Source organism: Oncorhynchus clarkii, chromosome 25 (genome assembly GCF_045791955.1).
Source record: "Oncorhynchus clarkii lewisi isolate Uvic-CL-2024 chromosome 25, UVic_Ocla_1.0, whole genome shotgun sequence".
Lineage (NCBI taxonomy): Eukaryota > Metazoa > Chordata > Actinopteri > Salmoniformes > Salmonidae > Oncorhynchus > Oncorhynchus clarkii.
Window position 1 is genome coordinate 39,855,568 of NC_092171.1, and position 16,384 is coordinate 39,871,951.

The 16,384-nt window shown below is 37.8% G+C and overlaps 1 protein-coding gene across 1 annotated transcript; it reads right to left on the reverse strand.

The window, feature by feature from the left end:
- Positions 1 to 4,887: 4,887 nt before the first annotated feature.
- LOC139383884 (uncharacterized) lies at positions 4,888 to 12,504 on the reverse strand. Its single transcript, XM_071128479.1, has 4 exons — positions 12,463 to 12,504; positions 12,186 to 12,330; positions 10,029 to 10,146; positions 4,888 to 5,786 (listed from the first exon to the last, which is right to left on the reverse strand). The coding sequence occupies exons 1-4, from the start codon at positions 12,487 to 12,489 to the stop codon at positions 5,201 to 5,203; spliced, it is 876 nt and encodes a 291-aa protein (XP_070984580.1). The 5' UTR covers positions 12,490 to 12,504; the 3' UTR covers positions 4,888 to 5,200.
- Between the last annotated feature and the right edge of the window lie 3,880 nt (positions 12,505 to 16,384).

The window sequence follows — 16,384 nt, forward strand, 5'->3', positions numbered from 1 at the left end:
AACAGGATGTGTACTCTGTTCACTTGAGACACGCCTTCGTCCGTCTTCTACGGAAATTAGAATGACATCCTTCAATAAGAAATTCACGATAGTTCCAAGGAATGTTTGCCAAGAAACATCAAGCCACGTTGAAAGATCACAAGACAGGATACACAGCACTCAATGCACACAGTCACTAACATGTTAGTCAGTGACCATTAACCCTGTGTTGATACCAACATGTTAGTCAGTAACCATTAACCCTGTGTTGATACCAACATGTTAGTCAGTAACCATTAACCCTGTGTTGATACCAACATGTTACAGTCACTAACTGTTAACCCTGTGTTGATACCAACATGTTACAGACACTAACTGTTAACCCTGTGTTGATACCAACATGCTAGTCAGTGACCATTAACCCTGTGTTGATACCAACATGTTACAGTCACTAACTGTTAACCCTGTGTTGATACCAACATGTTACAGACACTAACTGTTAACCCTGTGTTGATACCAACATCTTACAGTCACTAACTGTTAACCCTGTGTTGATACCAACATGCTAGTCAGTGACCATTAACCCTGTGTTGATACCAACATGTTACAGTCACTAACTGTTAACCCTGTGTTGATACCAACATGTTACAGACACTAACTGTTAACCCTGTGTTGATACCAACATCTTACAGTCACTAACTGTTAACCCTGTGTTGATACCAACATGCTAGTCAGTGACCATTAATCCTGTGTTGATACCAACATGTTACAGTCACTAACTGTTAACCCTGTGTTGATACCAACATGTTACAGACACTAACTGTTAACCCTGTGTTGATACCAACATGCTAGTCAGTGACCATTAACCCTGTGTTGATACCAACATGTTACAGTCACTAACTGTTAACCCTGTGTTGATACCAACATGTTACAGACACTAACTGTTAACCCTGTGTTGATACCAACATCTTACAGTCACTAACTGTTAACCCTGTGTTGATACCAACATGCTAGTCAGTGACCATTAACCCTGTGTTGATACCAACATGTTACAGTCACTAACTGTTAACCCTGTGTTGATACCAACATGTTACAGTCACTAACTGTTAACCCTGTGTTGATACCAACATGTTAGTCAGTAACCATTAACCCTGTGTTGATACCAACATGTTACAGTCACTAACTGTTAACCCTGTGTTAATACCAACATGTTACAGCCACTAACTGTTAACCCTGTGTTGATACCAACATGTTACAGACACTAACTGTTAACCCTGTGTTGATACCAACATGCTAGTCAGTGACCATTAACCCTGTGTTGATACCAACATGTTACAGTCACTAACTGTTAACCCTGTGTTGATACCAACATGCTACAGTCACTAACTGTTAACCCTGTGTTGATACCAACATGTTAGTCACTAACCATTAACCCTGTGTTGATACCAACATGTTAGTCACTAACTGTTAACCCTGTGTTGATACCAACATGTTAGTCACTAACTGTTAACCCTGTGTTGCTACCAACATCTTACAGTCACTAACTGTTAACCCTGTGTTGATACCAACATGCTAGTCAGTAACCCTGTGTTGCTACCAACATTTTAGTCAGTAACCCTGTGTTGCTACCAACATTCTACAGTCACTAACCATTAACCTTGTGTTGCTACCAACATGCTAGTCAGTAACCCTGTGTTGCTACCAACATGCTAGTCAGTAACCCTGTGTTGCTACCAACATGCTAGTCAGTAAACCTGTGTTGCTACCAACATGCTACAGTCACTAACCATTAACCTCGTGTTGCTACCAACATGCTACAGTCACTAACCATTAACCCTGTGTTGCTACCAACATGCTAGTCACTAACCATTAACCCTGTGTTGATACCAACATGCTACAGTCACTAACCATTAACCTTGTGTTGCTACCAACATGCTAGTCAGGAACCAATAACCCTGTGTTGCTACCAACATGCTAGTCAGGAACCATTAACCCTGTGTTGATACCAACATGCTAGTCAGTAACCCTGTGTTGATACCAACATGCTAGTCAGTAACCCTGTGTTGACCATGTTACGTTAATAGTGTGTAAGAGGGTAAAGACTCCTTTAAAGGTGTTCTGTTTTCAGACAGGAGTCGTTTTTTATATTTATCTTGGCAAGTCAGCTGAGAGCAAATTCTTATTTACAACGACAGCCTGCCCCAGACAACACTAGGCCAATTGTGCGTCGCCCTATGGGACTACCGATAACGGCCAGATGTGATGCAGCCTGGATGTGAACCAGGGACTGTAGTGACCCGTCTTAAACTGAAATGCAGAGCCTTAGACAACTGTGCCACTTGGAAGCCCAGATGACTTATGTACCCCCTTTAAAAATATATACAGTGCCTTGCGAAAGTATTCGGCCCCCTTGAACTTTGCGACCTTTTGCCACATTTCAGGCTTCAAACATAAAGATATAAAACTGTGTTTTTTTGTGAAGAATCAACAACAAGTGGGACACAATCATGAAGTGGAACGACATTTATTGGATATTTCAAACTTTTTTAACAAATCAAAAACTGAAAAATTGGGCGTGCAAAATTATTCAGCCCCTTTACTTTCAGTGCAGCAAACTCTCTCCAGAAGTTCAGTGAGGATCTCTGAATGATCCAATGTTGACCTAAATGACTAATGATGATAAATACAATCCACCTGTGTGTAATCAAGTCTCCGTATAAATGCACCTGCACTGTGATAGTTTCAGAGGTCCGTTAAAAGCGCAGAGAGCATCATGAAGAACAAGGAACACACCAGGCAGGTCCGAGATACTGTTGTGAAGAAGTTTAAAGCCGGATTTGGATACAAAAAGATTTCCCAAGCTTTAAACATCCCAAGGAGCACTGTGCAAGTGATAATATTGAAATGGAAGGAGTATCAGACCACTGCAAATCTGCCAAGACCTGGCCGTCCATCTAAACTTTCAGCTCATACAAGGAGAAGACTGATCAGAGATGCAGCCAAGAGGCCCATGATCACTCTGGATGAACTGCAGAGATCTACAGCTGAGGTGGGAGACTCTGTCCATAGGACAACAATCAGTCGTATATTGCACAAATCTGGCCTTTATGGAAGAGTGGCAAGAAGAAAGCCATTTCTTAAAGATATCCATAAAAAGTGTTGTTTAAATTTTGCCACAAGCCACCTGGGAGACACACCAAACATGTGGAAGAAGGTGCTCTGGTCAGATGAAACCAAAATTGAACTTTTTGGCAACAATGCAAAACGTTATGTTTGGCGTAAAAGCAACACAGCTAAACACACCATCCCCACTGTCAAACATGGTGGTGGCAGCATCATGGTTTGGGCCTGCTTTTCTTCAGCAGGGACAGGGAAGATGGTTAAAATTGATGGGAAGATGGATGGAGCCAAATACAGGACCATTCTGGAAGAAAACCTGATGGAGTCTGCAAAAGACCTGAGACTGGGACGGAGATTTGTCTTCCAACAAGACAATGATCCAAAACATAAAGCAAAATCTACAATGGAATGGTTCAAAAATAAACATATCCAGGTGTTAGAATGGCCAAGTCAAAGTCCAGACCTGAATCCAATCGAGAATCTGTGGAAAGAACTGAAAACTGCTGTTCACAAATGCTCTCCATCCAACCTCACTGAGCTCGAGCTGTTTTGCAAGGAGGAATGGGAAAAAAATTCAGTCTCTCGATGTGCAAAACTGATAGAGACATACCCCAAGTGACTTACAGCTGTAATCGCAGCAAAAGGTGGCGCTACAAAGTATTAACTTAAGGGGGCTGAATAATTTTGCACGCCCAATTTTTCAGTTTTTGATTTGTTAAAAAAGTTTGAAATATCCAATAAATGTCGTTCCACTTCATGATTGTGTCCCACTTGTTGTTGATTCTTCACAAAAAAATACAGTTTTATATCTTTATGTTTGAAGCCTGAAATGTGGCAAAAGGTCGCAAAGTTCAAGGGGGCCGAATACTTTCGCAAAGCACTGTATATATTTGTTATTAACCTTTATTTAACTAGGCAAGTTAGTTAAAGAACAAATTCTTATTTTCAATGACGGCCTGGGAACAGTGGGTTAACTGCCTGTTCAGGGGCAGAACGACAGATTTGTACCTTGTCAGCTCGGGGGTTTGAACTTGCAACCTTTCAGTTACTAGTCCAACACTCTAACCACTAGGCTTCCTGCTACCCCAAATAAATGACTTATGAATGACTAATGTACCCCCTTCAAGTATAGAGTTAACGAATCAAACTGCCATGTTGGCCATGAAGAAAGATAACACACAAAATATTATCTTCTGAATATTAAATAAAGCAGACATTTTGACCAGATTCAGTATTTTTTGTCCAGCTCTCATCTCCCTCATCATCAACTTGTCTTCCAGAAGGTGGACTCCTGCTACCAGTTTCTCTATAGAACAATGTGTGAAGTCCGGTGTGGTGCTTGGTTGGAACTAAACCCTGCTATACCTATTCACTCCAGGACAAGAGTTAAAAGTCCCTGAACTGACAGAATGTGTTCTTCTATAACAATATAGAGTCTGTAGACAGTCTGTAGACAGTCCCAACCATATAAATATAGTTAGGAGAATATGAATAGTTTTAAGGACTATATATTACACAGCTACATGTGTGTTGAGATCTCCTTCGGTTATTGTCATAATGTCAGGTGTTTGTATCCGTGGGTCCAAATCTTAACTCTATCAGTCTCACCACATTGCAAGTGTTTTCAACAACATTTACAAGACTGTTTATAGTCCTATGTTCAACCTTTTTGTTCTCAGAAGATGCAGGGAAACAGGAAGTGGTCTTTCTGTCATGTAGTGTTTATGTCAGTGTAATAAAACCTAATAAAGACAGAAATAACAACAACAGTAATGATAGAGACAGTAGTGTTGCTGCTATGGTGAACTTTAATGAACTGTGTAGAGAGAGAGATGGACAGAGAAAGAGAGAGAGAGATGGACAGAGAGAGAGAGAGATGGACAGAAAGGGAGATGGATAGAGAGAGGGGGATGGACAGAGAGAGGGGGATGGACAGAGAGAGGGGGATGGACAGAGAGAGAGATGGACAGAGAGAGGGGGATGGAGAGAGGGAAAGAAAGAAAATATAAATTTCTATATTTCCACCATTGAGACAGTGTACACTAGTAGTATCCATACAGACAGTGTACACTATTAGTATCCATACAGACAGTGTACACTATTAGTATCCATACAGACATTCATTGGTCTCAGGATTTGTGTTGGCAGTGACACAACGGTAACATGTGTTTTGTCCCTGGAATCTGACACAACGATATAAAGGGAGGTATCTTTCTATTCTCCTGAAGGAGTCCAACACCTGCTTCTTAGTCGGTTTGGTCACTCCTGTATGGTGCCTTGTGGGGTCCCAAACCGAGGAGAAGACAAAGGCCATCTGGTTGGCGTTCCAGCCGTTGAAGACGGTCATGAAGGGCAGAATGCTGGTTGCTCCATTAGGGACGTTGCATCTCTCCAGGCAGGGAGAGTAGTTGGAGAAGAAGACAATGCAGTCATTAGGCTTTGCTGCTGTTAACAGAGTCTGCATAACGCTGGGGTTGGTTTCATCATGCCACAAGAGAAGGTACTCAGCATGGTAGGTGTCAGGTATGGCTGCGATGAGCCGGATTCCTATGTAGACATGATCATCCGTTAGACTCTGCTGGACAACCTGAGGTTGCACGCCAACATCAAAGATTGCTCCATTTTGGGTGCACTGCTGTTGGGTGAGTAAGACAGCCATGGCATACTGGCGGTTCTCCAGGCCGAACCTGAACAACAACAGGAGACAGAAGAGACAGAACACAAAGGATCAGAAACATTATAAACAGACAGGAGACAGAAGAGACAGAACACAGACGATCAGAAACATTATAAACAGACAGGAGACAGAAGAGACAGAACACAGAGGATCAGAAACATTATAAACAGACAGGAGACAGAACACAGAGGGTCATAAAACAGACAGGAGACAGAAGAGACAGAACACAGGATCAGAAACATTATAAACAGACAGGAGACAGAATAGACAGAACACAGACGATCAGAAACATTCTAAACAGACAGGAGACAGAAGAGACAGAACACAGAGGATCAGACACATTATAAACAGACAGGAGACAGAACACAGAGGATCATAAACATTATAAACAGACAGGAGACAGAAGAGACAGAACACAGAGGATCAGACACATTAGAAACAGACAGGGGACAGAACACAGAGGATCATAAACATTATAAACAGACAGGAGACAGAAGAGACAGAACACAGAGGATCAGACACATTATAAACAGACAGGAGACAGAACACAGAGGGTCATAAAACAGACAGGAGACAGAACACAGAGGACCAGAAACATTATAAACAGACAGGAGACAGAACACAGAGGACCAGAAACATTATAAACAGACAGGAGACAGAACACAGAGGATCAGAAACATTATAAACAGACAGGAGACAGAAGAGACAGAACACAGGATCAGAAACATTATAAACAGACAGGAGACAGAACACAGAGGATCATAAACATTATAAACAGACAGGAGACAGAACACAGAGGATCAGAAACATTATAAACAGACAGGACGAAGTCACTCCCGTCTATTTGACCAAAACAAAAGTTTAGAACGCTTCAACTTGCCATTTCATGGAGTAAATATGTGCACTGTTACTTTTGCATAAATTATCACCTCCATCTCATGGACAAAGTTAACCTCACAGTCAGTCATTGTATCATTTCAAATCCAATGTTCTGGAGTACAGAGCCAAAACAACAATGTGTCACTGTCCCAATAATTACTATCTCAGACCTCTAGTAGTCCAATGTTTAGTATTTGGTCCCATGTTCCTAGCACTCGATGACTACATCAAGCTTGTGACTTTTTATTACCCTTGTTGGATGCATAAGCTGTTTATTTAGGTTGTGTTTCAGATTATTTTGTTCCCAATATAAATCAATTTGGAGTCACTTTAATTGTATAAAAGAATAGAATATGTTTATAAACACTTCTACATCCATGTGGATGCTACCATGATTACGGATAATCCTGAATTAATCGTGAATAAAAATGAGTGGGAAATTACTCATCCTCTTTCATACCCCCAAGACGTGCTAACCTCTCACCATTACAATAACAGGGGAGGTTAGCATTGTATATCATACCCCCAAGACATGCTAACCTCTCACCATTACAATTACAGGGGAGGTTAGCATTTCATATCATACACCCAAGACATGCTAACCTCTCACCATTACAATAACAGGGGAGTTTAGCATTTCATATCATACCCCCAATACATGCTAACTTCTCACCATTACAATTACAGGGGAGGTTAGCATTTCATATCATACCCCCAAAACATGCTAACCTCTCACCATTACAATAACAGGGGAGGTTAGCATTTCATATCATACACCCAAAACATGCTAACATCTCACCATTACAATAACAGGGGAGGTTAGCATTTCATATCATACCCCCAAGACATGCTAACATCTCACCATTACAATAACAGGGGAGGTTAGCATTTCATATCATACACCTAAGACATATTCTATTGTATTCTTATTTACAATAAAAGTGGCTCCATAATAACTACAGAGGGCAATACAGTCTATATTAGCAATATAGTCTATACTAACAATACAGTCTATACTAACAATACAGTCTATATTAGCAATATAGTCTATACTAACAATACAGTCTATACTAACAATACAGTCTATATTAGCAATATAGTCTATACTAACAATACAGTCTATACTAGCAATACAGTCTATATTAGCAATATAGTCTATACTAACAATACAGTCTATACTAACAATACAGTCTATATTAGCAATATAGTCTATACTAACAATACAGTCTATACTAACAATACAGTCTATATTAGCAATATAGTCTATACTAACAATACAGTCTATACTAACAATACAGTCTATATTAGCAATACAGTCTATATTAGCAATATAGTCTATACTAACAATACAGTCTATACTAACAATACAGTCTATATTAGCAATACAGTCTATTTTTGCAATATAGTCTATACTAACAATACAGTCTATACTAACAATACAGTCTATATTAGCAATACAGGCTATACTAGCAATACAGTCTATACTAACAATACAGTCTATACTAGCAATACAGTCTATACTAGCAATACAGTCTATACTAGCAATACAGTCTATATTAGCAATATAGTCTATACTAGCAATACAGTCTATATTAGCAATATAGTCTTTACTAACAATACAGTCTATACTAGCAATAAGTCTATATTAGCAATATAGTCTTTACTAACAATACAGTCTATACTAACAATACAGCCTATATTAGCAATATAGTCTATACTAGCAATACAGTCTATATTAGCAATACAGTCTATATTAGCAATATAGTCTTTGCTAACAATACAGTCTATACTAGCAATACAGTCTATATTAGCAATACAGTCTATATTAGCAATACAGTCTATGTTAGCAATATAGTCTTTCCTAACAATACAGTCTATATTAGCAATATAGTCTTTACTAACAATACAGTCTATATTAGCAATACAGTCTATATTAGCAATATAGTCTATACTAGCAATACAGTCTATATTAGCAATATAGTCTTTACTAACAATACAGTCTATACTAGCAATACAGTCTATATTAGCAATATAGTCTTTACTAACAATACAGTCTATACTAACAATACAGTCTATATTAGCAATATAGTCTATACTAGCAATACAGTCTATATTAGCAACATAGTCTTTCCTAACAATACAGTCTATATTAGCAATATAATCTTTACTAACAATACAGTCTATATTAGCAATACAGTCTATATTAGCAATATAGTCTATACTAGCAATACAGTCTATATTAGCAATACAGTCTATATTAGCAATATAGTCTTTCCTAACAATACAGTCTATATTAGCAATACAGTCTATATTAGCAATACAGTCTATATTAGCAACATAGTCGTTACTAACAATACAGTCTATACTAACAATACAGTCTATATTAGCAATACAGTCTATACTAGCAATACAGTCTATATTAGCAATATAGTCTATACTAGCAATACAGTCTATATTAGCAATACAGTCTATATTAGCAATATAGTCTTTACAAAACAATACAGCCTATACTAGCAGTACAGTCTATATTAGCAATACAGTCTATATTAGCAATATAGTCTATATTAGCAATACAGTCTATATTAGCAATATAGTCTTCACTAACAATACAGTCTATATTAGCAATACAGTCTATAATAGCAATATAGTCTATATTAGCAATACAGTCTATATTAGCAATATAGTCTTTACTAACAATACAGTCTATATTAGCAATACAGTCTATATTAGCAATATAGTCTATACTAGCAATACAGTCTATATTAGCAATGCAGTCTATATTAGCAATATAGTCTATATTAGCAATACAGTCTATAGTAGCAATATAGTCTTTACTAACAATACAGCCTATACTAGCAATACAGTCTATATTAGCAATACAGTCTATATTAGCAATATAGTCTATATTAGCAATACAGTCTATATTAGCAATATAGTCTTTACTAACAATACAGTCTATATTAGCAATACAGTCTATATTAGCAATATAGTCTTTACTAACAATACAGTCTATATTAGCAATACAGTCTATATTAGTAATACAGTCTACATTAGTAATACAGTCTATACTAGCAATACAGTCTATATTAGCAATATAGTCTTTACTAACAATACAGTCTATACTAGCATCTTATCTTGTCTGCAGTCCAGGGGCTTCATTTAGGCTAAGCGTTGTCCCGGGTACACGGTTTGAACCAGTGTTTTTAACGGTCGATCAAACAGTCAGGCTAGAATAAAAATATTGAACGAATGTTAAGAGGAATATAAACTTCAAATGTTCCCCAAAAATGTTTTATTTCTTATAATGGCTAATAATGATGTCTAAAAGTATTTTAGGAGTTCATAGATTATGAAAGAACAGAGAAACACCCACCTTCTCATCTCTTGTACCACATTAGCCAAGACTTCTTGATTGATAGCATCCACGTTGCCTCCAGGCCAGAGAGACAGCAGAAAGAGAAGGACAATTCCCCTCATAGCTACACACACAGCTGAAACACACAGGAACACACTATATATACACACACAGCTGAAACACACAGGAACACACTATATATATACACAGCTGAAACACATTAATACACTATATACACACACAGCTGAAACACATTAATACACTATATATATATATATATATATATATACATACAGCTGAAACACATTAATACACTATATATATATATATATATATATATATATATACATACAGCTGAAACACACAGGAACACACTATATATATATACACACAGCTGAAACACACAGGAACACACTATATATACACACAGCTGAAACACATTAATACACTATATATATATATATATATATATATATATAAATACATACAGCTGAAACAAATTAATACACTATATATATATATATATATATATATATATATATACGCACAGCTGAAACACACAGGAACACACTATATATATATATATATATACATACATAGCTGAAACACATTAATACACTATATATATATATATATATATATACACACAGCTGAAACACATTAATACACTATTTATATATATATATATATACAGCTGAAACACATTAATACACTATATATATATATATAATACACACAGCTTAAACACATTAATACACTATTTATATATATATATATACAGCTGAAACACATTAATACACTATATATATATATATATATATATATATATATATATATACAGCTGAAACACATTAATACACTATATATATATACATATATATATATATATATACACACAGCTGAAACACATTAATACACTATTTATATATATATATATATACAGCTGAAACACATTAATACACTATATATATATATATATACATACACACAGCTGAAACACATTAATACACTATTTATATATATATATATACAGCTGAAACACATTAATACACTATATATATATATATATACAGCTGAAACACATTAATACACTATATATATATATATATATATACAGCTGAAACACATTAATACACTATATATATATATATATATATATATATATATATATATATATATATATATATATATATACAGCTGAAACACATTAATACACTATATATATATATACATATATATATATATATATATACAGCTGAAACACATTAATACACTTTATATATATATATATACAGCTGAAACACATTAATACACTATATATATATATTTATATATATATATATATATATACAGCTGAAACACATTAATACACTATATATATATACATATATATATATATATATACACACAGCTGAAACACATTAATACACTATATATATATATATATATATATATATATATATATATATATATATATATATATACAATACAATACAATGAGTGGACAAAACAATATGATAATGACAACACCATCATAATAGTCTGTTATGTCTTTCAAGGACACAGACTAACTGACCATTAAGAACACTACTCTTTCCATTACATAAGACTGATTGATAAGAAATCTGCTTCAATCAGTGTAGATGAAGGGGAGGAGACAGGTTAAAGAAGGATTTATAAGCCTTGATACATGGGTTGTGTATGTGTTCCATTCAGAGGGTGAAAGGGGCAGGACAAATTATTTACCCCTTTGAACGGGGTATGGTTATAGGTGCCAGGCGCACCGGTTTGTGTCAAGAACTGTAACGCTGCTGGGTTTTTCACGCTCAACAGTTTCCCGTGTGTATCAAGAATGGTCCACCACCCAAAGGACATCCAGCCAACTTGACACAACTGTGGGAAGCATTGGAGTCAACATGGGCCAGCATCCCTGTGGAACGCTTTCGACACCTTGTAGAGTCCATGACCTGACGAACTGAGGCTGTTCTGAGAAAGACGTGGGTAACTCAGTATTAAGAAGTTCTTAATGTTTTGTATACTTTGTGTTTACTTATTCTGTTCAAGGAGCTCATGGAGGGTTACAATGCTCCTGTTTATATAAAATGTATATAAAATCAACCATGTTGATAAGCAGTAACAATAACATTAGATATAAGTCAAGTAGAATACACTTACAGAGATTGTGGATGGCTGACTGATGTCCTGTAGATTGTAGATGGCTGACTGATGTCCTGTAGATTGTAGATGGCTGACTGATGTCCTCTAGATTGTAGATGGCTGACTGATGTCCTCTAGATTGTAGATGGCTGACTGATGTCCTCTATCCAAGACAAAACAGATGAAGGTTAACTGAAGTTATGGAAAACAAACTTAGACATGTTGTTTATTAAAAACAGCAGAAACACAGTTGTCACATTTAGTTCAGAGAGAAGGTACTAATTCACCCATGTACCTGTTGAAGGGTTGTTGCTGTGTCCATGTGAGCAGCGCTTTATAGTGGTTTTATGTGTCAATATTTATCCAGAGAAGGGAGGGCAGAGGGAGGGGCAGAGGCTGCTGACCTCATTACCATATTTATCCAGGGAGGGCAGAGGGAGAGACAGGTGATGCAATAGCTTTACTGGAAATAAACAGGTATTATTGATCCTGGTTCGATTCCAAGCTGTAAATCAAATCAAATCAAATGTTATTTTTCACATACACATGGTTAGCAGATGTTAATGCGAGTGTAGCGAAATGCTTGTGCTTCTAGTTCCGACAATGCAGTAATAACCAACAAGTAATCTAGCTAAAAATTCCAAAACTACTACCTTACAAGTGTAAGGGGATAAATAATATGTACATAAAGATATATGAATGAGTGATGGTACAGAGCGGCATAGGCAAGATACAGTAGATGGTATTGAGTGCAGTATATACATATGAGATGAGTATGTAAACAAAGTGGCATAGTTAAAGTGGCTAGTGATACATGTATTACATAAAGAGCATTCTCTCAAACAGCTTCACCTGGAATGCTTTTCCAACAGCCTTGAAGGAGGTGCAGTTAACTCTAATGAACTTATCGTCTGCAGCAGAGGTAACTCTGGGTGTCTCGCCCTGATCTGTTTCACCTGTCCTTGTGATTGTCTCCACACACTCCAGATGTCGCTTATTTTCCCCAGTGTATTTATCCCTGTGTTTCCTGTCTCTCTGTACCAGTGTATTTATCCCTGTGTTTCCTGTCTCTCTGTGTCTTGTATGTTTCCAAGTCAAATAGTGATTTTTCCCATTCTCCTGCTGTTTGCATTCTCCCTTTCTAGTCCTCACAGATTGACCCTTGCCTGTTTCTGGACTTTGTATCCACCTGCCTGACCATTCTGCCTGCCTTGACCATGAGCCTGTCTGCCACTCTGTACCTCCTGGACTCTGATCTGTTTTTTTTGTAACTTTTTTGCCTGTTCACAAACATTCTCTTACCTACCCCTTTGGATTAATAAACATTGTAAGACTTCAACTTCAATCTGCCTCCTGTGTCTGCATCTGGGTCTCGCCTTGTGGCTTGATACTGGGTCTTCCTTTCCTGTGGTGGTCCTCATGAGAGTCAGTTTCATCATAGCGCTTTTTGCGACTGCACTTTGATAGTTCTTGACATTTTCTATTTTGACTGACCTTCAAATCTTAAAGTAATGATGGACTCTCATTTCTCTTTGCTTATTTGAGCTGTTGTTGCCATAATATGGACTTTTACCAAATAGGGCTATCTTCTGTATACCACCACTACCTTGTTACAACACAACTGATTGGCTCAAACGCATTAAGAAGGAAAGAAATTAGACATTAACTTTTAACATTGCACACCTGTTAATTGTATTCCAGGTGACTACTTCATGAAGCTGGTTGAGAGAATGCCAAGTGTGTGCAAAGCTGTCATCAAGGCAAAAGGTGGCTACTTTGAAGAAACTCAAATATAAAACATATTTTGATTTGTTTCACACTTTTTTGTTTACTACATGATTCCATGTGTGTTATCTCATAGTTTTGATGTCTTCACTATTATTCTACAATGTAGAAAATGGTTTAAAAAAAATTAAGAAAACCCCTGTAACGAGTAGGTGTGTCCAAATCTTTGACTGGTGCTGTATTTTACCTGATAATCGCTGGAGACAAATGTGAAACTAGAAACGTCTGCGGATGCTGTCCAAACCGCCAGGCAGTTAACAAAACTCTTCTGCGGTAGGATACACTTGTGCTTGATCGCCCAAAGGAGGCTATCGAGGAGGGGAGGGCCGTCTTCTTTTTGCCTACTAACGAATTGACAACCACAGACTTTTTCCCAAATGAGAAAATGTCTAGTCTCTGGTTTGAGTTGACAGACTGTGGGTATGGTCTTGAACTCTCAGTACAAATGTATTTGCAATGGTGAAAAGTGATTATATTAGTTTTGGAACCAGGCTGCCTCCCAGGCATGTAAAGTTATTTTTGGACTTTACAATATATTTCTGTTTTCATTTAAAGGTGCAAAATGTAGAAATTGGTCCACTATTTTCTGGTAACTGAAATTATAATAGTGTAACGAATGTCGTCGGAAGAAGGAGAAAAGGACCAAGGTGCAGCGTGGTAGAAGGAGAAGGAGAAGGAGAAGGTGAGGACCAAGGTGCAGCGTGGTAGAAGGAGAAGGAGAAGGTGAGGACCAAGGTGCAGCGTGGTAGAAGGAGAAGGAGAAGGTGAGGACCAAGGTGCAGCGTGGTAGAAGTAGAAGGAGAAGGAGAAAAGGACCAAGGTGCAGCGTGGTAGAAGGAGAAGGGGAAGGAGAAGGTGAGGACCAAGGTGCAGCGTGGTAGAAGGAGAAGGAGAAAAGGACCAAGGTGCAGCGTGGTAGAAGGAGAAGGAGAAGGAGAAGGTGAGGACCAAGGTGCAGCGTGGTAGAAGGAGAAGGAGAAGGTGAGGACCAAGGTGCAGCGTGGTAGAAGGAGAAGGAGAAGGTGAGGACCAAGGTGCAGCGTGGTAAGTATTAATTATATGTTTAATAAATACAAACACTTGAACAAAAAACAACAAATGAACAGTTCTGCAAGGTGCAAATACACTAAAACAGAAAACAGCTACCCACAAAACCCATGTGGGCAAGAGCTACCTAAGTATGGTTCTCAATCAGAGACAACGACGGACAGCTGTCCCTGATTGAGAACCATACCTGGCCAAAAACATAGAAAAAGTAACATAGAATGCCCACCCTAGTCACACCCTGGCCTAACCAAAATAAAGAATAAAAAGCCTCTCTATGGCCAGGGCGTGACAAATAGTTTGACTAATTTCAGTTTATGTGACAAAACAAGCAGTCATAGTGTAGAGAATCATTGTGCCATGTAAACCACTGTGTATTATATGTTCCAGAACCAACAATATTGTATTTTCTACTGTTTGAAGCTCACATAGAACAAATCTACCACATCTTAGACTAGTTTTCAATGAGAATGACAGATCTATAACGCACATTCTATGTGAATTTGGTTGGTAGCCCAAAAAGTTACATATTAATTAAAGCTTTAAAAAAACAATTATGTTTACAATTATTTTAGAATCAAATGCGATGCAATAGCAGAAGCATAGACGGAGAGTTAGGCAGAAGTTACCTGAGGGACGTCCACTGATAAGGACTGTTTTGCGAGCAAAGACTAGAATATGTTCCATGATTCATCCAAAGCCACTGTGGAGTAAACCATCTCAGTCACCGGCTTCATCAATAAATGCATAGATGACGTCATCTCCACAGTGACCGTACGTACATATCCCAACCAGAAGCCATGGATTACAGGCAACATTCGCACAGAGCTAAAGGTTCGAGCTGCCGCATTCTAGGAGCGGGACACTAATCTGGACGCTCTAAGAAATCCTGCTATGCCCTCAGACTAACCATCAAACAGGCAAAGTGTCAATACAGGACTAAGATTGAATTCTACGATGCTTGTTGTATGTGTCAGGGCTTGCAAACTATTACGGAATACAAAGGGAAACCCAGCCGCGAGCTGCCCAGTGACGCGAGCCTACCAGATTAGCTAAATGCCTATTATGCTCACTTTGAGAGCACCAGCTGTTCCGGACGACTGTGTGTCAGTAGCCAATGTGAGCAAGACCTTTAAACAGGTCAACATTCACAAGGCCGCTGTGCCTGATGGATTACCAGGGTGTGTACTCAGAGCATGGGCAGACCAACTGGCAAGTGTCTTCACTGACATTTTCAACCTCTCCCTGACCGAGTCTGTAATACCTACATGTTTCAAGCAGACCACCATAGTCCCTGTGCCCAAGAATGCAAGGGTAACCTGTCTAAATGACTACCGCCCGTAGCACTCACGTCAGTAGCCATGAAGTGCTTTGAAAGTCTGGTTATG